Below are 23,255 nucleotides of genomic sequence, written 5' to 3' on the forward strand. Positions count from 1 at the left end.
AAATAAATTAATTTAAGTAGGTTAATATTCAAATTATACAGGGTCACTTGGGGTAAATTCATAATAAAGGGTAAATACAAACAGTAATTATTTCAACTTAATTTAAAATTTTTAAAATAAAAATACGGCATGAAAATTTTAACTTCCGATTACCTACAACAGGATCTAAACAGCGTATTTTTTGTTTGGCAATTAGTAACATTATATATATATTTAAAGATATTTATTATTGCATAAAAAATTTATAATAATTTAAATCTTACCTAAAATTGTTTTTATAATAATTTTTTGAGAGGATTTCTATGGTCAAAAAATAAAATCGCTCACAAAATATATTTTGATCCTTTTTGAATTTTTATTTTTCTTAAAAATTGATAGATTTTAATATCCATCCATAATCTTGTAAAAAATGTGTTTTTGTATCCACAAAAAAATTGCCGAATGAAAAAATGGTTTTTACTACTTTTGAAGCATTTTTTTTTAAAACATTGTTTTTAGGTTGAAAATGTTAAAAATACTATTTTTATTCAATTTTTTTAATATGTAAATTTATTTGTTTATTTTTCTAACTAAATTCATATCATAATTTTTTAAAATAAAAAATATAAAATACAAAAAAAAGTATGATAAAAGTATGATTTGAAATTAGTTAGAAAAATAAACAAATAAATTTCCATATAAAAAAAATTGAATAAAAATTGTATTTTCTTTACATTTTCAACCTAAAAACAATGTTTTTTTCAAAATAATGCTTCAAAAATAGTAAAAACCATTTTTTTTATTTGGGAATTTTATTAATTTTAAATTTTTGGATACAAAAATATATTTTTTACAAAATTACTGATGGATTTTAAAATCTATCAATTTTTAAAAGAAATAAAAATACAATAAGGGTCAAAATATTTTCTGCCCGAATTTATTTTGTAACCATTATTTTGTATAATTTCTCTCAAAAAGTGACTAAAAAATAATTTTTTGGAAGATTTAAATCAATATCTTGATATAGTTAAAAATGCACGGTGAAACTTGTCGGAATACAACTGTATTTTAAAAATTTTTTGTATTTAAAAATGTCCAACAATAATTATTTCCCTTCAGTTCTAAACTATTATAAAAATTTGACAAACAATAAAAAATAAACAATAAATTAAATTTTAAAACAATTTTTTAAGGATTGTTTACTGTAATAAAATTTTGAAAATCAAGTTTCATTCCAACAGGTTTCACTGTAGCCGAACCCTTCCCTTAGAAAAAAAATTACGTTATTTATGAAATCTACTCTCGCTAAATTTGAATTAGTAAAAATGTTTATTAATTTGAATTAGTAACTGACTTTTTGCTTTTGAATTCGTAAATTTTATCAATAAATTAGATTAGTAAGATTTACTAATTAATAGTATTGATTGAATTTATGTTTATATATATTTTTATTAATTACGTACGCCCATAAGCAGTAGTTATGAATAACCAATTACTTGTTAATTAACTACAATAATAATTGAAAGTAAAAGAGAAATATTCATTTTGATTTAAAAGATTACTTTTAAATAACAGAAAATAATTTATCATAATAGTAGAAAATACAGAGGAATTGCTTTGAGTTGATCTCTATGTATTTAACTGTCAGTTTGTTAAAAAAAAAGAAAAAAAGGCTATTTACCATGAGTAAAGAATTTTTACTTAAGCTTCGAAACAGCAACGAAGGGAATTAGTTTCACTGGGATTTGCACATTTTTTATTACTTTATTTTCTCTGCATACTTTCAAGAACTACGCTAGTTATAAAAAACATTTTTTTTTAAAAGAGGAGAAAAATGAAGTAGAGGATGAAAGCAACACTCCTGATTCTATATTTTTGAAATATTATTTTTCCTCCATTTGAAATTGAAGTTAAACATGGAAAATAAAAATGAGAAAAAGAAAACAGTAAGACGTTCTTCTAAAAGTTTCAACAAGTTTTTAATTTTTTCTCATCCCTCAGAGAAAAGAGAGAGAGAGAGAGAGAAAGAAAAAAGAAAAGTCGTTTTGAATTCTTAATTGTTCTAATGAAATTCAGAGATAAAGTTCGAATATTAATTTTCATCTTTCAAAACTCAATATTATTTATAAAATTAAGCAATAATTCATATGGAATTTTTTTTTATCTTCACTTTTTTTAATTAACATTATATTCTGTTGACACTAGAAATCTTTTTCTTACTTTTATAAAAAAGGGTTAAAAAAATTTTTCTTCAGTTTAAAATAAAAGTTTAATTACGTGAATTATTTTTAAAAAAATGACAGAGAAATATTTTTATTCATAACATTTGATTTTTTAAACAAAATCCTAAGTAAAAAAGGGTTGAAAGAAAAGTTCAGTTTTCTTAGACTAATAAAAAAAGAGAAAAAAATACATTAACGAATCATAAAAAAATAATAAAAAAGAGTATATCAAGACTATGACAAAATTTCAACAAAAGAAAAGAAAAATAATTGTTAAAATTTCATCAAAGTGTAAAATTATTACAGATTTGTTGTAAATACAAATATTAAATTTTTAGTTTCCGTAGTTTGATATTTTAATTTTGTGGTCTTCCTAAAATTTCACGTATATCAATGGCCAGACCAAGTTTTAATTATTAAAACTCATCAGTATAATATTATTATCTCTTTTGATAAAGCTTTTGATCAAAATTTTCAACAAAGGAGTATTATCCGTTACGTTCAACAATTACGAAATGTTTCAATTTACTTTACATCTTCACGATAACCATGAAGCAATTAATTGAAAATTACGAATTCCCTACTATTATAAATATTAAATGTATATTTTTGTATGTAAATTGTTAATTAACATTTAATTAGTAATTAAAAATTAGTAAAATATTATTATAAAAACGCTGCAATTACCCGTGTGGAAAAGTGAGGTGGGCCCACGGTGGGTCCCAGGTGGGCTTCCCAGGTTCTAGGTGGGTCCCAGCAGGGATGGCCCAGGTGGGCGATTCCTTGGCTTGTAACGGTGAATCCAGCCACAGCCCACCTAGGAAAAATCCAGCTGGGGCCCATAGATTTAGTTTTCATTCAAATTAATGAATAAATTGTTTATTAATAACAAATAAGTCGAATTATAAATAAATAACGTTATTATTTAACGATTTTTACTTTTTTTAATGAAATTGTGACCAAAAGCAAATTCATAAATAATGTTAGCATATATATGGGAATTAATATATATCCTTTCATTCATAAATTAAAAATTTATAAAAAAATTAGAAATTTGTTAATTAAATTATTAAACGGTATATATAATCACTAAATTGCATACTTATACGAATACAATGCAGAAAAATCGGAATAAACGCAAACCTAAGAAACAAATAAAATTTAACGCACGCGGGGATTGAACCTACGACCTACGGACTACTAGACTAACGCCCTAACCACTATACTACGGAGACTAACTACTGAACACCGACGTTTTATTGTCAGTGACTTGTTAATCTGCTGTAATGATTCAATAAAGCACTTACTGACACGAATACACCGTAACAAATAAATAATTTAATAATAATTATAACAATATTATTAATGTAATAAGAACGATAAATATTCTTAAAATAATATTTATATTATTATGAAAAAAATATATCAATACATTTTTATTAAAAATGTGTTTTTTATTGTTTACAATCATTATAAACATTAATTTGTTGGTCTAAAAAAAAAAATTTTTTTTAGTTTGGACTTAGAAATTTTTACTAATTAATTATGTGGACATTACATAAAAAAAATATTGTGAATACATTTTTGTTAAAAACACGTTTTTTCTTAATCTAAGTCATTATAAACATTAATTTTTTGTTGAAAAAAAAATTTTTAGGTTTGGACTTAGAAATTTTTACTTATATAATTATTGATGTGGGTCCTCAAAAACTGGGAAGCCCAAGTAGGGCCCAGCTCACGCCCACTTATAATATTATTTCGCCTGACCGGAACCCACCGTGAGTGGGTCAATAGACAAACTCTAAAATGCTTCCGTAAAATGTTAACATGTTTGTCAATTGTCAATTCATGTACGAAGATGACCATAATTACATCAAAGTTTTATTATTAAATGTTAAAGAAAAACTAAACTATTTAATAATTTTCACTGTAAACGATTTTTGTTATTATATATAATAAATTTTACTAATGTTATATTGCAGTCGTTATTGTTTAAATAAATAATTGTTGTTAATTAGTAACTCCTGACACTAGCTTCCAGAAAGATGCAGTTTTTTTCTAATTTTGCAATTAACTAATTCGAACCACATGAAATAAAAATAATTTAAGGTTTTAACAATTCAAAAATTGTTTAAACAAATGATTGTTGTTATTTACTAATTTTTGACACAAAGCACCTAAAAAAATGCAGTTTCTTTTTAATTTTATATTTAACTAATCTGAAAAGTATGAAATAACAGTATTTTATGATTTAAACAGTTCAGAAATTGTTTAAACAAATAATTGTTATTGTTTATTAACTTTTAATACAAACAATCCAGAAACTTGCAGTTTCTTTCTAATTTTACAATTACTACTACTCTGATTAACTAATTGCAAAATAAGAAAAAACTTCATTCTTCTAGATGCTATGTGTCAAGAGTTAGTAAATAACAACAATTATTTGTTTAAACATTTGATAAATTGTTAAAATTAAAATCATAAAACATCCGAATGATTTACTATTTACATTAGTTAATTGCAAAATTAGGAAAAAACTGCAAGTTTCTAAGTTATGTGTATCAAAAGTTAATAAATAACAACAATAATTTGTTTAAACAATTTCTTAATTGTTAAAACCATAAATTATCTTTATTTTATGTTGTTCGTATTACTTAATTGCAAAATTAGGAAAAAAATTGCAAGTTTCTAAGTTATGTGTATCAAAAGTTAATAAATAACAACAATCATTTGTTTAAACAATTTCTGAATTGTTAAAACCATAAATTTTCTTTATTTTATGTCGTTCCTATTAGTTAATTGCAAAATTAGGAAAAAAAATTGCAAGTTTCTAAGTTATGTGTATCAAAAGTTATTAAATAACAACAATTATTTGTTTAAACAATTATTAAAATGTATTAAAAACCGTTATACCTTGATGAGTTAATTATTAAATAAATAAATTCAGCTGGAACAACTTTAAAATTTCAATAAAACTAAATGTCTGTTAGTGTAGTACAATAAAAGTTTATAATTATTGACAATAATAAATTGTTTAAAATAATAATGATTATTATTATTATGAATTAATTGTAGAATGATTTATTGTGAATAGTTATATTTAATTTTCAGACTTTTTCTATTATAATGTTAATATTTTTATGAAAATGGGAAGCCCAGGTGGGGCCCAGCTGGCTCCCAGTTTTTAACTGGGCTAACTTGGGCAGATTTCCACACGGGTAGTTAAAGTTGATATTTTTTTGATCATTTCAAGAACTCTTTGCTTCCTCATAAAAATTTTCATTTTGTAAATATTATGAATTGCATTTTTTGACATTTATTCAATATCAAAACAAATCACAAAAAGTAACTTACTTTAAAATTTCTAATTTTTCAAATGTCAATATAATTTCTTAATTCTAGGTCATCATATGAAGTTCAAAAATAGGTCATTCGATGGGTTTTAGAAGCATATATATACAATGGACAGAAAATATTTAAAATTAAATGGCAATTTAATACCAAAAAAGCATAAGAAGTAACTTTTTTCAAAAATTCAATTTTTTAAAATTGTTAATAACTTTGGGTTATATGACCAAAAAATGTTCAATAAGTGGTCCAAAAAGGTATCTTATTTAGTTTTTTTATCACTTTTTAACCCCCTTCCCCCACCGTGGACAATCGTGAAGTTCAACTGTCCACGTGGACATATTTTGGTGAGAAATTAATATTTTTGGGAAAATATGATAAATGATAACTATATAAAAGAAGATTTTTTATTTTATGCGATGGTGAATAAATTGATATTTAATAAAAAAATATTTACGGTATTTTAAAATATCTTTTGTACTACAGCCCTTGGATCGACTTTAAGGCGTAAAAAAAGTATCTTTAGTCGATTAAAAATAAAAAGTCAAAAAAGTCGTTTATTTAATTAAATGCTGTCACAAAAATTTTAAATTGTATTTCCCTGACCTTTCACTGTTTTTTAAATTCAATTTTCCAAAACTTGAATAATTTTGTTAAATAAATATTTAAATACTACTTATTTCTTTTTTCACGGGAAATAAAATTTTAAAAATTTCAACTTCTGAAATTTATTAATTTCTAAAAATTTCAACTATAACCCTTCCAAAATTCAATTCTTTTCTACAATTTTGAACTAAACTTCGTCCCTAAATCAACTATTTTTAATATTTTTCCGGAAGTTATTCGAAAATTGAATTATTTAAATACAAACATTCAATTTTTTTTATAATAAATTGTAAGTGTAACTGTCCATGTTTTTTTTAAAGTTATGGTATAATATTTTCGGGAAATTATAATAAAGAAATTCTTAAAATTAAGCTTTGAAACATATTTTTTAATAATTTTTAAAAAATGATAATTTTTCAATTAGGGTCAGTTGGGGTAAATCCTGCGGCAGGGGGTAAATGCGGACAAGAGGGTTTGGAGCTTAATTTACAAATTAAAAATTAAGTTCGACTCCCGGAAGAGAAATTGACTTGGATTTTTGATTTTTGTCAATTCAGTTAGTAATGACAAGCTGTCCGAATTCACCTCAAGAATTCAAAAATTTGGGGTAAATCCGGACAGAGCTTCTATTACATTTTAAAAAGTAGAGAGTGTAAGAGAAAGTGAAAGAGCGATAGAGAGAGTAAGACGGAGAGAGTGAGTGACTTCAAATTCGTAATCAGCGACCCCAAAAACCCCCGAGTAACAATTTTCAAGCAAATCCGATCGAATTTAAAAAATGTCGGCCATATTGGATCCGTCATTTTGAATTTTCAAAATCTGACTTTGGATTCGTATTCAGCGACCCCAAAAACCATTTAAGCAAATTTTCTTAAATTAAATCAATTAATTATTATATAATTATTATAGGTATAATTGAAATAGGTATATCAATTTTTTGAAGAATTTGAATTTAAAATTTTTAACATGATTGTTTTCTCCAAAATAATAAAAACGATTCTAAAAAATTTTATTGTTATTATTTATTGTGTGTATTTGAATTTTCGAAAATATGTAATTAAAAATAATTGAATTTTAAAAAATTTAATTAAATTAAAATTCTTCAAAAGTTGCTTTTCAAAAATTTTAATAAAATACTTTAAAAAAATTAATTATTTTCTATTAAATTTTACAAAATTTTAATTATTCTAAAATTTTTTAATTATACGTACAGTTTTAAAATTTTATTATCGTAAAAAACTATATTCAAAAATAGAATTTTGAAAGATTTGTCCATATAGTTATTTTCCACACTATATAAAAATCGAAATAAGTTGCATTTTATACTAAAAAAATGTGGTATTTTGTTGCAATATTTGAAAGAATAGTTGAAAAAGCCGCAGTTTTTAGAAGTAAGTTGAAAAAAGTGTCATTATTTGAAAATAGTTGAAAAAGTCATAATATTCGAGGCCTGGTACTATTAAAAATAATTTTTTTGATAAAATCTCTTTTTAAAATTATAAATAAAACAGTGGTGCAAAATTTGAAAGTAGGATAAACGCGCTTTTCCCCAAAAATATCCACGAGGTGTATAAATGATCCCTTATATAGGTTTTTAGGGGCGCTGTTACGAATTTGAGGTCAGTTTTTAAAATTCAGAATGTCGGATCCAATATATTACGAATAAATTATTCTAAAATTCTTAATACAATGAATTAGCATGGAACTAGTATTTTTGGGTCACTGATTACTAATCTGATATTACTTTTTCAAAATTCAAAATGGCCGGATTCAATATGGCAGAAGACTTTTTAAAAATCTAATGTAATATGTACATATTCTTGAAGCCCTTTCTCTGCTGATGAAAATGCTTCAAATTTGAATGAAAAATATTAATTTTATTTACAGATATTGAACTTTTTGTATGTGGGATATATATGTATATGTCCCAGAGGGGCGTTAAAGGGTTAAATTATCTCTGAATGGAAAAGAACGATGAATATTGTAAAATCACAATCAGATTTGTGTGTAGCGTACACAAATTAAGTGTAACCACTTATACTGGTTTCATTATAATAAAAAAAAAATTGAAAAGTTTATAAATTTAGGAGTAAAAGTATTTATAAATAAGATGGGCCCAAAAAATACTTAGCGTACAATTAAGGCGAAAGTTTTAAAGCATATATAATCTAACCTTTGTATTTTTATACTGTCCCCTAGAGCTACTTATGGTGAAAAGTTAAAAGCAGTAACTATTATTGTTCAAGAGATATTGTAGAACAAAGATTTATGCAGTGTATCATTTAGCTCCATATCCTCCCCTAGCATTGTTATTATTATTCTTAATTTCATTTCTAGTACATAAATAATGTTCAGGAAATTTCTTTTGCTGGGCGTGGGTGTTTTACAGTTTTTGCAATGAATTGAAAATAAATCAGTAAACACGTGAAGACGTGAAAATAAGTGTAGCAAATCATTAAAGTATGGTGGTAAATCGTTATTTTTTCAGTAAATTAATCGTACGGGAATTACTTTCACAGAAATGAATTCGAGAAATCCGGTATGACGAAGAGTTCTTAATAGATGGGAGAATAACAAAATAGTTTAATTAGAATATATATAGTGTGAAATTTGATAAACACCATTGAGTAACAAATGATCTGAGGAGGGAAGGAAATTATTTAATGACATACCTATGACATATCTTCTACGTACACATACATATGAGTTGTGACATGTTATTTAAATAATGGTGCAACTTTTTTTAAGATAAAAAACATTCGTTTTTTAATATTAAGATTTCAGGAATATAAAACAGTGATTGGACTCGTGGATATCGAGGGTTACTTTTTAATTCATCGATTACAGATTGAATAGGCTACCTATCGGTTTCCCGCACGTGGAAATGAAAGTATGTAAGCATAGGGGGATGAGAAAAGTTTTTTTAAAAATATTTTTAAAGTTTACTGTCAAAATTTTGAACTGTGGGAAAAGTATGGCGAACCATGGAAAGCAAAAAAATGTTTTTTTTAAATTTTTAAACTTTGGGCAAAGTATGGTGAACCATAGGAAGAAGCAAAACTATTTTTTGTATATTTTTAAACTTTGGGCAAGAAATGGTAAATGAAAAAAATTTTTCTTCTTCTTCCCATGGTTCGCCATAATTTACCCATAGTTTTCCATAGTATCTTCTAGTTGGAATTATTGCTTTAAAAAAATATTTTGTTAGTATTCCACGATATTACCACATTTCTCATTTTATGAAGTTCCTATGAATTGCATAAACTTTCTTTTATCAAAATTTCAATTAATTGCTTTCATACTGTCGGGACATCTTTTTCTATATGATAGTAGTTTATCCTATAAATATTAGATTTTTTCACTATCGCTTTCTTAGTTACTAAGGTTTAAATTTTTTATCCTGACGCCTGCTGCACTGTTAAATTAAAATGACTTTAACTTTCTTCCTTAAAAGCAAATCAAACTTTTAAAGAAAATTCTAAAAGGGTTTTTTTATGGCTTTTTACAATATTTAATGCTCATTACAAAATTTGTTCATTAATTAAAAAAAAATTGTCAAATTAATACTTTATTTAATTTTCTGAGACCTTCGGGCACGATTTTTTTAACGAAACTACTGTGATCCTCATAACTCCTTTTATGCTTTTCTGTAACCAAAAAGAAAGGTCTTATAAAGATAAATAAAGTTTTAATTTAACAAATTTTTTAATGAGCCAAAAATATTATTGAAAGTCATGAAAAATCCTTTCATAATTATCATTAAAAGTTAAATTTTCTTTTAAAGAAAAAAGTTAGAAGCACTTGAATGTAATGGTGCAGGCGTCAAGGCTAATTTTCACCCTCAGCGATCTAAAATTGTACAAAAAAAAAATAGCTGGGGCAGTTAAAGAGGATTAATTGTTTAATATATTATAGTGATTATGCACCAAAAGACACCTTTGTAAACCGGTTTTCAGTAAAAATAAATAAATTTAAAATTTACTGCCATAAAAAAAGCATTGTCTTTATAGGATTATTATCAACATTTTGCAATATTTAACTGCTAGCTCTTATTGCAACGTTATATAATATTTAAAAAAAAATTATGTTTTAAATTTCTTTTCTATAATATTATGCTTTCTAGTTCAAAGAAAATTCATAATGTTCGAGATTAAAAGAAAAATTTCTAAACAGTGACTTACATTTTTCTTCTTTGAGCTTTTTCTCTTTTTACAAGCGGAATTCATTCTTTTAAGAAACGAAAGCTCATTATGCGTAAGAAATTTATATTATTTATTCTCAAATTAAATTTTTATGGTTGTATTTTTTATTTAATTTTTTTTAACTTGAATATAGGTATTGTACATAGTTGTATAACAGAATTTAAACAAAATAGAGAAATGACAAAATTTCCCCACTTTGTATGTTAAATTCTGTAAAGTATTTTTATTATTATATTAATATTAATTTTATTATCTTTATACAGGTTTACAAATTAAAAACTTTTTTTGACAATCGAACAAAACATATTGAAATTTTAAAAACTGACGTTGGATTCAAAATCAGCGATTCCAGTAAATTTCTTCGCAATAATTCAATTATTTTCATAAATAAACAAATTTTTTACAGAGATTCAATTATTTTCATAAATAATAAAAAACTTTATTATTTATGAAGGGTTTTAATTATTTTCATAAATAATAAAATTCATCGCAGAAGTTATATACATCAAATTTGTCTGGAAATCAAGGAAAAGTCAGGAAAAAAAAATTTTTGTGCGAACCCTGATTGAGTAATAAATAAATATAACATTGCGGAATACAGTATTATATGAAATTTCCAATGTTATTTGTAAAAATTTATTGGAATTATTTAATTTTGTAAGATATAAATGTAGTTTTAAAAACCTGGGAAAATTCCGTTTTTTCTAATGAAATAGACTATCAGTATAAACGATTTAAAACCTTAATATTTTGTACTGTTTGAAATCGTTCGCAATATTGGATCCGCCATTTTGAATTTTAGAAAATTTGAAAAACTGACATCGGATTTGTAATCAGCGACCTAAAAAGCACCCTTAGCTTAGCTCAACTTTTTAATATTTTGTCCGGTATTTAAAATCTTTAAAAACTGACATTGAATTTTAAAACAGCGACCACAAAAACCGTCGAGTAACGAATTTCATTTCATTTCCGAACTATAATAAAGCCTAGTTTTTAAAATCTACATTTGAAATGTCATGGTTTATAAAACTATTATTTTTATTCGAAAATGCAGTTCGTTTAAATAAATATAGATAAATAAAAAAACTGAAACGAATCGTAAATATTTCTACGCCACGTGGGATATATAAAGTGAAAGAGAAATTAAAATGGCATTTAATTTCATTTTATAAATGAGCGAATGTTCTCAATATACTCATATAAGCGAAACTGACGCACAGGATGTGTATATAGAAAGACTTTAGAGCAGGCGCTATTCCTAACGGAAATGACCACAAGTCAAAGGAATCACGGAAGCTGTCATGGCCTTAGCATTGGCCTCTCTCAATATTTATTGAATTTCTCCCGCGCTTTCATTCAAGTGCTAAAGAAACGCGATCTATTATAGAATTCTGAAAAATCATATATTGACTTATTTTTCCCTTCAAGTCTTACATTTTATTTTTTTTTTTTTTTTTGTAAAAATAGAAACAGAAACTAAATAAATATCGATTCGGTGAAAGAAGTTATTTTTTAAAGTATACAAGTAGAAAAAAAGAGAATACTGATTTCTCCACAATTCAGAAATGTGTGTGATAAGACCTCGTGTCTTATGATTAAAACATTCTCCCATCTATATACAGGGCAAAACATAAATGAAAAAAGAAAAGTTTGAGCAACTTTCACAGATTCTCGACATTCCATTTTAAGATCAAAGCGCGAGCTTTTCACTATATGGTGAAAATTCTCACAAAGTATGCTTCACAGAATTCAATTGTTTCACGAAAATTCTTTGTTTTTCCCTTTTTCTTTCTTTTTTTTTGAGGGGGAGGAACCTTTTTTGTGTCTCTGTGGTTAGAGATAAAATTTTTCCGCATTATTACGTCATGTAAAATACTTTTGGAATTAGAAATTTAGTCATTAAATGATTGAAAAAATTTTTTTTGTTCACTTTTTAAAATTAAAAAACACCCACACTCGTATGAGTTGTACGCCATTTATTATGAATGTACCAATTATAGATGCGCCAATTATAATTTAATTCAGTATTAAATTGGCTTTTAAATTTATTTCACTTTAAAAAGGTATCAATTTCTTTTTTAAATTCTTTTTTTTCATTAAAAAGAACATAATTTTTGTTGGAAAAATTTATTCCATTATACTATAATGCGTAGTCGAATCTAGAAGATTTTTCCTTTTTTTGCTCTTGATTGCGCGAATTTTTAATTGAACAAGATCACTGAAATTAAGTTAAGAAATTGAAATGTAAATCCGATTTATGTGACGCAAAAGAAATAGAGATTATCGTTGAGAATTTTTTAAAACCGCAAGAATTTATAACTGGAAAATTCTACTTTACCAGAAATTGCCCGCGAGTCATAAACGAAGAAAATTTACTGCAAAGTTACATTTTCTCTTGTAAAAAATATGGTTATTTGAATTTTATATTATTATAATTATAATTATTTAATTCTTAAAGTTGGTCTTTTCGAATTTGGAGTTTGTCTAGTTTTTATATTTAAGTTATTAATGTGCAAAATTTTTTTTTATTATTTAGAATCTAAATTTTTTTATTAAAATTTTTAAAAAAATTTCTATTTTCCAAGTTTTATTTTAAGAAAAAATTAAAATTTTTGAAAATCTATACGATTGATTGTTCAGAGTTATAAAAAAGCATGTAAAAAAATTCGGCTATGAAAGATAATAAAAATGTGGGAGAAGTTGAATTTTAAAAGTAACACTAGTAAAATTTAAGTCAATTAAAATGTACCTCGTTTAGGGATATCAAATTTTTTTGACATTCTTTTAATACCTCAAAAAATTTTAAAAATTAACTTAACTATTTTAGAATTTTTTTGTTTCAATTAATTGTTTTTAATTTTTAAAAATACATATATTATAATTTTAAATACCAAAAATTGTCAGAAAAAAATTGATCACCCGCATAAACGACAAAAATGTTAAATTAAATTATCGCAGGTAACTCTTCAATGACGAATTTAATTTTACTCCAATTTGTAATTTAATTGATTAATTAATGATAATAATTGCAATTAATAATAATGAAATTTATCAGTAAATGTCATAATCTAAATAACATTTTTATTTATGTTTTGATAATTGTTTTGAATGTAAAGAATATTCAATACAAAGAAATTACTTTTATAGTTTAAAAATTTAGGAAATTTTAAATATTAAAATCGTATATTTTTTTTATTGATATAGAATTGTGTATTTTTATATTGATTGTGAATTTAACATAATTTAAAAAATCCGATAAGATTTTATTTAAAGTTTTGATAAAGTATTAAAAAAACATTAGCATAATCGGACAATATAGCAATATTTATACAATATTTTAATTTAAAAGTAAAATTTACATTTTTCTATTAAAGTTCGTTAACCATTTTCTTCTGCACTTTGTGTTTTTCCCCTTTTTTGTATTCGAAGAATCCTCTCCATCTCTCGAGGAAAGTTATTCATGTATTTTTTGCTGATATTAAGTTTAATTTTTATTTATCAATTAAAAGCAGTAAGTTTGTAACTTAATTAATATTTATTTATTAATTGAATAAAGTAAATTTATTATTTAAATCAATTTTTAACTACATTAAGTAAATTGAATACATAAAATGAGGAGGATAAGATTTTCATCTTAAATATTAAATTCATTTTAATCTACTAGTATTTCTGGTAACTTTTATTACTTTAGGATAGTAAATTTTATTTATTTATTTATACAATGTCTATATTTATATAAATGTATTTATATATTTATTTATTTTATTATTTTATCCGAAATTTACTTCAGAAATAATTTATATTGGCAAGAATGTCCAGAAATTGAAGACAGTTTTGGCATTAAATTTGGTTAAATGAATTTTATTAAACTTTATTTGTAAAAATAGCTCGTTAATGTTTTTTTATTGTACATTATAAATAAAGCACGTATAAATAAAATTATTGTCAAGATTCGTGGCAGTATTGTTGCGGCATTGTTCGTTTTTAAAAATTTATTGTCATGCATGAAAAAAAGGATTGTTAATATTTTTAACGGTCATTTTTTTATATATGAGTAATAAAAGTCTCGATTATTTTCTTTTGTTTGAATACCCAATGTTTAACTTGATATTTTAACAATATAATGTGCGCCACAATATACGAAACATATATGACGGCATAAAAAATACGTATGTATATATCGATGCTTTTAAAAATTATCAAAAAAAAAAATTTTTATTGTCTTATTTAGAATTTACACATGTATAAATGAAAAATTGTTTTTTAACGTTTCAAAAGAAAAAAAGGATTTTTTTTCCAAATTTTACATTTTATTACACAATAACTTATTACAAATGAACACTGGATGTCAAATTTTATATTCTATCTTAATTTTTATTTTTTTGCCTATAAAATATATTTCATAAAGGTGAAGCGAAAAAAAATGTTATTATTTCTGATATCTAGACATTTTAACCAGAAAATTTATGATTCAAATGTGCTCGTATATTTTAATTTCCCTCTATGCATGGAAATTTTGATAAAATATGAAAAATGAGGAAAAAAACAGGAAATAATGTTTATTTATATATTGCAAAAATTTGTAAAATATACATATGTTAATCTCTTGGATTCGAAATTTTGTACGTAATGTAAAAACTGGTGAGGAGAGAATGTGTGTTTTAAAAAACAGCGACTACAATCAATTTTAATATATTGGAACACATGTTTTTTAACTGTGCGTCTCTTAGAAAATTGTTTTTTAAAATCGTTAATTACTTTCTGTTTGAATTTTACCTGAAAATATTTATTACGAAGGAGTTGATCGAGTTTTTCTTTGATCCAAATGTCAGACACAGAGGAAAACACCCTGTTCTGTAATAATATAAAGGATATCTTGTTTATATAACATAATTTTCAAATATAGGGAAAATGGATAAGTTATCACGCTTCAACGAAATGATTGTCAGATAGTTTTTTAAATTTTGATATTTAGAGAACAAAATTTTAATTACAAAAAATTACAATACGAAAATATAAAATTTTTGTACGTAAGGTGAATGTCCCAATTAGAGTATAAAAGTAAATGTCAGACTCTCAGCTTTATTTTAATGTGCATTAAAATTTTGTTTAGGATATTTTTAAAATGTAAAAAAAATTATTAATCATAGTGAAGTATAATTTTACCCTAAAACTGAAGATAAAGTTTAAACATTTTTATCATACATAAAACTGAGGTCTAAAAATTTTAAAAATACATATAGTAATAGAAAAAATGTTGTACTTTCTGACACTATTTTTAAAAAAATTTCAAGGGTTTAAAAAATCCATAAAAAATTTAATTTTCTTATAGAACTCCTACACTGTTAAAAATCGGACTCCAACTTTACACCAAAAAGATTGAAATGATGTTATTTCAATCTTAAAAAGTGTGAAAACTTTTATTTGATTGGATTCACTAAAAACTTGAAACCAATAAAATGCAAGAATTCACACTTTGCGAGATTAAAATAACATCATTTCAATCTTTTTGGTGTAAAGTTGGAGTCAGAATTTTAACAGTGTATCGGAGGTATGTTAAAAAGCCTTTGGAGATGAAATTATTTTAGCTATTGTACACTGAGAAAAAAAACTATTGGTTCAATAGCGTCAATGCTATTGAAGTCAATTCATTTATAGCATTTTTTATTGCAAATTAAAAAAATAAATATTTGCAACATTTTATATGTTTGATTTTCGTATACGTTCACAAATTGGGACATTTACCTTGTGTACAATATGGATGTATCGTTTCAATTATGCCTCTCGGAGCGAAGGAATTATTTACTATATAAATTCGAGTTTGCAATAATTTCAATATTGAAATTTTAAATTACTCAACAAGTTGTATATTCCCTTTTCAAACTTGTATTTTTAATCATGTAAATGTTTATTTTATTTTGTGTATGTACACTGCCGTCGGAAATAAATTGTCGGTACGGCAAGCACGCGCACTGTCAAAAAACACAGTTGTTTTTTATATTAATCATGTTAACACGGTCAAAAAAAATTTTATGAAGTTGAAACAAAAGTCATAGTAAAGCTTACAACACACACCATACTTTCACGTTCAATATGAAGTGAATACAAAATGTTTTAATTTTTTTATTTTTGAATCCTGGCAAAGTATATATGTGGACGTCCACATGAAAAGGACCCATTTTGGCACTATTGGAGTTATCTATATGGGCGTATTTCTGGCAAAATTTGGAGAATTTTGAGTGGTCTTAGAACTTTTTTGGTTGAAAATTCGCTGAGTTACGGAATTTCAAAGTTTAGAACGCCAAAAACCTCATTTCGAGAAAAACGGAATTAAAGATTGCGATACCAACTAATTGTTGTAACTCTGGTTCTTCTTGGAATTTATTCAGATAAGAATTGTTTCCAGTTCAGGACACCTTGAAGATAAAAAACCAACAGGTTTTAAATTTTTAGAACCACCCCCTCCCCTTAATTAATTAATTAATTTAAAAACCGACAATATGGGCCCTTTTCTAAAAACGACAGTTTTTCTATTAAAAAACCATTTTTTTATAAAATTAATGATTAGGTACAATTTTATTGTGTCATTTGAAGAAAAAGAATAGATATTAAACTTATTTAAAATTTTTTGACAGTCTGTATTATAAAAAAATTGACGCAGTATCCAAATTTTCATTTCGACAATTACGAAAAAAAGACTTTATAACATTAATATCTCTGGTTCTTCTGGGAAGTTATTCAGATAAGAATTGTTTACAGTCCAGGACACCTTAAAGATGAAAAATCAAGAGGTTTTAAATTTTTCCACACCTCCATTTTTAAAATGCGGATTACTTTTGCAAATGACCGACAAAATGGTCCCTTTTCATTTTTCTAAAGAACCAATGAAATCAAACAGTTAAATTATCGATAAATTAAAGAAAACCGCATGATTCGACTTGTCAAAACATGTAGATTGATAATAAAAAATAAAAAAAAAATTAAGATTTTGCTCTGAAATTACTAAATTGCGATTATCTCGAAAACTAGAACCGACAATATGGGCCCTTTTCATGTACAAAGTATGGGGAGAAAAAAAAAAGCTTTTTTAAAAATATTTTTAAAGTTTAATGTAATAATTTCGAACTATGGGTAAAGTATGGTAAACTGTAGGAAGAATATTTTTTCCTTGCTTCGCCTTTTTTTGCCCATCAAAATATACAAAAATTTTCTTCTCCTTATAGTTCGCCATACTTTGCCCATAGTTTAGAATAATAAAAAAATATTTTTTTTGCTTCCCGTGGTTCGACATACTTTGCCCATATATAGTTTGAAAATATGAAAAAAACATTTTTTCTTTCCATGATTCGCCATACTTTGCCATAAAAAAACAGGTTTCCTTCTTCTCATGGTTCGGCACACAATGCCCATAGTTTGAAAATATGAAACAAATTTAAAAATATAAAAAAAACTCAGTTTCTTCTCATGCTTTGCTATACTTCCATTTCCACGTGAGAAAAATCAAATTTTCGACAATCGTGGAAAGTTTTGATCACAAATTCTCAATTGATTCGAAATAGAATATCGAATAGCATAGGTGAAGTGTCAATGGACACTTGAAATGAGGCTCTGAATAGCATACATCATCTAGGCTAAAATGTCGTTAATGAGGGGTAAGTTCAGCTCATTGACTGAATGACGTTGCATGACCTTCAAAAACAACAAACAATAATAGAACGAGAAGAGACTAATTCAGACTTAGTAATTTTGAACCTATTTGTGCCATATCCAAGACATTAATAAAACGTTCTTTTTTCTCTAGAAATGATAAAATGCTCTTAAAACATAAAATGTTAATTAAAATTACGCTTATTGTATTTGTTTCAAAATTTCCTACACGTTTCCGTTTAATAAGCTCACGAATGAAGTTGGTCAATATTTCCGCATACTGATTGCGAGGTACGTGATTAAACATATAATTTTTAAAATTAACCCTCTGCCTGCTCAGTTCACCGTTATCGACAAAAAACTACAATTCGGTAGCCTAGTGGGGACTATAGAAATTATATTTAAAAGTGCTAGAGTTGGGAGAGGGTTAAGAACCTATCAGGATTATCAAAAATATTCAATTGGTATTTTGACGCCATTGTGCAATAAGGATTGAGTCAAAGGTACATATTTGAACCAAAAAAGAAAAAGTTATAGTTTATCAATAATCAAAATACTGAGAAATCAAAACACTTATACTTATAACCAGTATTGATTTCCAGTAGTGCGGCTGAATCTACTTTTGAATTCGAAAAAATACTTCCCTGTATTATCAGTATTCAAAGTCAGAATGTTAAGCACGTCTAGGCTAGCATTGATGAGGCACCTATACGTGACTAATTAAACAGAAATTGAGAAGCATTGTCTGCTATTTAATTTCTTGTAACTCCAATTAACAAAGAAAGTCATATTATTAGATGCAGGAACTGTATGCCAATTTTAAAGCGGGGTTAAATTATATACCTATGTAATTAACTCTTTTTAATTAAAAGCATTACTAAAAATTACGATAATACTGTTTAAAAAGTTCGTTTTTCGTTTAGTTGAATTATTTAGAGAAAACAAATTTTAATTAATAAGCATCTTCCTTAAAGACCTGAATGAATAAACACACCACTGTGTTTGTCATCTTATAAAGCAGATGCAAAATACTTTAACAAAACAATTTAGAGGGAAATGGAGGAACTATTTAAATGCATACGACACTACATTTAAACTGCAACTTGCCAATTTTTAATTCGTCGAAAAAAGTGGTATTTTTCATGCTGACTGGAAGAAAGAATTTGTCTACATTTTACTGGAACAACAGTTCCAGTAAAATGTTCCTACATAAAAGTGTCCACAAATATGAAATTATTAATATTATAGTCCAATATCAGCACTTAATACTATTGGAAAAATTTTTTAAAGAATTATATTTATAATATGGCATCTGGTCTAATTTCAGGCATATTTATTCCTGAGCAGCATGACTTTACTAGGATCACCCATCTTATGTACTAATAGTACTGTGGGCCTAACCCCGACGATCGGAAACCACAAAATTTTACTACCGAACTATACCACCGGTCGATTTTAAATTAATGAAGGTCTACATATGTCCTCAACATTATTTGGATTTGTTAAACCCTTTGAAGCATACATTTTTCTAGTCAAGGAATTTAATAACCAAGTACACTTTAGAGGGTTTTAGGGTTGCTGATTAAGAATCTGAAGTCGGATTTTTCAAAATTCAAAATGGCGAATCCAATATGGCAGACTTATTTTTTTTAAACTGATCAAATTCACTTGAAATCTGTTACTCGGAGATTTTTGGGGTCGCTGATTACGAATATGAAGTCAGATTTTTAAAATTCAAAATGGCGAATCCCAAATGGCGGACTTATTTTTTTAAATTGATGAAATTCACTTGAAACTTGTTACTCGAGGGGTTTTGGGGGTCGCTGATTACGAATATGAAGTCAGATTTTTAAAATTCAAAATGACGGATCCAATATGGCGAAAATTTTTCTTTAGGAGGCCTAAAACTAGTGCTTTTTTAACCCTTAAAGTGCACCCTGGTTGTTTGACACCTATACTCAACCTTTGCACTCTAATATATCTATCTATATAAATAAAATCAGATTTTTGTTTGCACATAGCCAAAAATTAATTTTTTCTTTCATAATTTATCATTTTACGTAGTAAAGATTCCAAATATGTCATAAATAAAAATTCTGTCTGTCTGTCGTCCAAATTTTATACGGTCTTCACTTTCAAACAACTTGACCGATGAATGTAAAACTTGGCATCCTGTTAGGTATTAGCGTGACTTAAAATCTTAGCTATATAATATGATTAAAAAATATTAAACTTAACAAAAGTAATTACAATTTTTTGTTAGATTGATGCGGCACTATCCGTAGACAACTTTTTGAAATAAATACAACACATTTTCACAATTTTAAAAATAAATAACAATTCTGAATTTATAAGCCAAAACCATATTTTTATAATTTAAAAAAATTTTCTTAATTTATTTTTTGGTTAAACTACCAAATTCTCTAAAAATAATGTTAATTTTAATAAAACAAGGCTTTTTTTGGATGTTTCTGTAGAAAATTAATTACATTTTTTAGGATTGATTTTTAAAGCATTCTAATAGATTTTAGTGGCTTAGACGGGAAAAATGTTATTTTTGTTATTTAATACATTTTACAACATAAAAAATTGCTCTAAAAAAAGTAGCATTTACACAATATTTGTAGATAGTGTAAAATTAATTGAAATTTACTAAATAATAATTCGAAATTTATCAGAGAATAATTTAGTACAAAAAAATACGTATATTTGGTTATTTAGTAGTTATAAATTTCCAAATTGTAAAAAGCCCAATATCATACCCGTCGAAGACAGGTACGACAGCTAGTATCGTTTAAATTCGTGAAAATTGAACATGTGGCACCATCGGGATGTACATTTTATACTTAACTTTATGTTCCGTGAGTGACATTAGTCACCCTTTTTGTTCTAATAAAGTAATTTTAAAATATGAATTTCAAAGTTCTATTTTCTTTTGTAAATGTGACTTATCATTTTTCAAAATAAATACTTTTTTAAAAAAGCCCTATTATACACTATTTCTTCTTGAAAGTGTTATATCTTAAAAGTATGCAGTTAAATTTTTAAGCAAAAATATTATAAATTATGGAAGTTATAATTTTTTAAGTTAAAAGACAATTTTTCAGGTTTTTCTTAAATTTGACATATTTTAATTATTAAGATTAAATAAATGACCGCGAGACTTATTTTCCTTTAAAATAGATGTGCTGTATTTTATCAAAGTATTAATTTTTTTTTAAAAACACTACGTCCTTTTCTTCAATTCGATGATTTTCAATGTGTACTTATTTTAATAAAATTTTCCAAAATTTTTTATAAATTTCTTTGCAATAATTCAATTATTTTCATAAATAATCAAATGTTTACAGAAATTCAATTATTTTCGTAAACAATAAAATTCTTTTGAGGAATTCAATTATTTTTATAAATATTAAAACTCATTGCAGAATTTAAATTATTTTTAAAACAATTTTAATCAAATTCTTCGAAAAATGTGATTATTCTTAAAAATTTTATTCAAATTCTTCCACAGAATTCAATTATTTAAAAATTTGTTGATAAAATTCTTTATGGGATTTGAATTTTAAGAAACATTCAATTACTAAATAAATTATTTATTTTTGTATTTAAATAATTGAATTCTAGTAGAATTTTCTAATAAAAATTAATTTAAAAATGAATTTCAGTTCAAATTTTAGATAATAATTGAATATTAAGTGCAATATAGCCTGAATTTTTAGAAATAATTGAATTTTGAAATTATTTTTTTTGAAAAAGTTTGATTGAATTTTATTTATTTATCTACAATTTGTTTTTATATTATTTGAAGTTTTTATTTTCTATAATATATATATATATTTAATTGAAGAATTTACTAATAATTGAAATTTCGTAAAATTGAATATTGTAAACAAATGTATTTGAAAATTGTTAAAAAACTTTTTCGAAAATTATTAAAAATAGTTGATTTAAAGAAGAATTTTAGTTAAATATAAAATAATGATTTTATCACTTGGTTACCTTTAATTATTATAAAACATGAAGATATCGATCACTCCGAGTCTTTGACTCGGAGTAATCGATTAATTTATAGTTTTAAGTAAAATGTTCTCTTATTTGACTTGAACTGGTGATATTTTTGTCAGTAATTGGTCCGTAAGGTCCGTATTTTTAAATACTTCCACTATAGTTCGAGCCCTACCTTTTGTAAGAAAATTTTAAAGAAATTGTGAAATTCATATATTTTGTGGAATAGAAACAAAAAAATTAGTTTTTAGAAAAAAAATTGACTTAAATTGGTTCTGAAAATTGTTAAATTTTTTCCATATCTTTTAAGATTAGACATAGATGAGGGTTTAATACTGAGTATATCACTGCAAAAAGAGGTGTCTTATTTTGAGACGTTTTTAGCGTCTTAGACACCAAAAACGTCTTATAATTAAGACGTTCTAAGACACAAAAAACGTCTCAAAATAAGACGCCTCTTTTTGCAGTGATAGAAGAAGCCAGAATTGATTAAAATTGGTCTATGCAATTTCCGTCAATCACGCACACAAGTTTGTAAAAATTGTAAAAAGTGAAATCGGAGTAAATGCGCTTCAAAGTTTGAGGTTTTTGAGGTTTCTGTAATCAGAAATTCCGGCCCCATAAAGTACAACTCAGTACCTTTGTAGGGGCCTCTCTGCAGTTAAGAAATTCATAGTAAACTGCATTCGAGCTTGTAACTTAAAAAATATTTCAGATTGGCATCTAAAACTTTGGGTACATATTCTCGAGATATGTAACCTGAAGATGTAAAAAAAATCTATCTAAAAAAATCTAAAAAAATCTTCTAAAGTAGAAATCCTCCTTAAGGGGATGTCAAAGTCGATACGATTTTTACACAGAGCTACAGTAGAAAAATCGCATTGACTTTGGACACCCTCTTAACCTTCGCTTGACCGGATCCCACACAGAGTGGGTCAGACCCTGTTAATACTGTAAATCTACTGGGATTTTGCAACAATCTAAACACAATTTTAAGTTAGTGAACAAAATCTTAAAATGTTTTGAAAAATGCGAGAAAAATGTAATAATATCTATATTTAAAGTTAGAAATGTCTGAAAGAAAAAAACCAAACGGGATAGCTGTAGTTCGTAGTAAAATAACATTTTTAAAAACCATTTTTAACCATTATTTCAAACAATTTAGTTGGAAAATAGGATTGAAATATTCAATGGTCTGACGTGTTCGTAATACGAGGGATTTAATCTAGATTTTTTCCCACAC

General features: G+C 25.4%; 2 protein-coding genes across 4 annotated transcripts in view; one reads left to right on the top strand and one right to left on the bottom strand.

Annotated features, from left to right (window-relative positions):
- The window catches only part of LOC122509243 (diuretic hormone 44), a 69,858-nt gene that overhangs the window by 27,690 nt on the left and 18,913 nt on the right, over window positions 1-23,255 (bottom strand). Inside the window, exon 1 of one of the 3 annotated variants that reach the window (XM_043623166.1) lies at window positions 2,889-3,574. The exons of 1 other annotated variant lie outside the window; for it this stretch is intronic. In XM_043623166.1, the coding sequence (XP_043479101.1) occupies window positions 2,889-3,059 (171 nt within the window). In that variant the 5' untranslated portion in view covers window positions 3,060-3,574. Of the gene's footprint in view, window positions 1-2,888; window positions 3,575-15,133; window positions 15,153-23,255 lie in introns of those variants that run through there. One more of the 3 variants, XM_043623168.1, reaches the window with a different exon arrangement.
- Window positions 1-23,255, top strand: part of LOC122509242 (serine hydrolase-like protein 2) — a 104,448-nt gene that overhangs the window by 18,667 nt on the left and 62,526 nt on the right. The window lies entirely within an intron of this gene.

The sequence above is a fragment of the Leptopilina heterotoma genome, unplaced genomic scaffold (genome assembly GCF_015476425.1).
Source record: "Leptopilina heterotoma isolate Lh14 unplaced genomic scaffold, ASM1547642v1 Lhet_6, whole genome shotgun sequence".
Classification (NCBI taxonomy): Eukaryota; Metazoa; Arthropoda; class Insecta; order Hymenoptera; family Figitidae; genus Leptopilina; species Leptopilina heterotoma.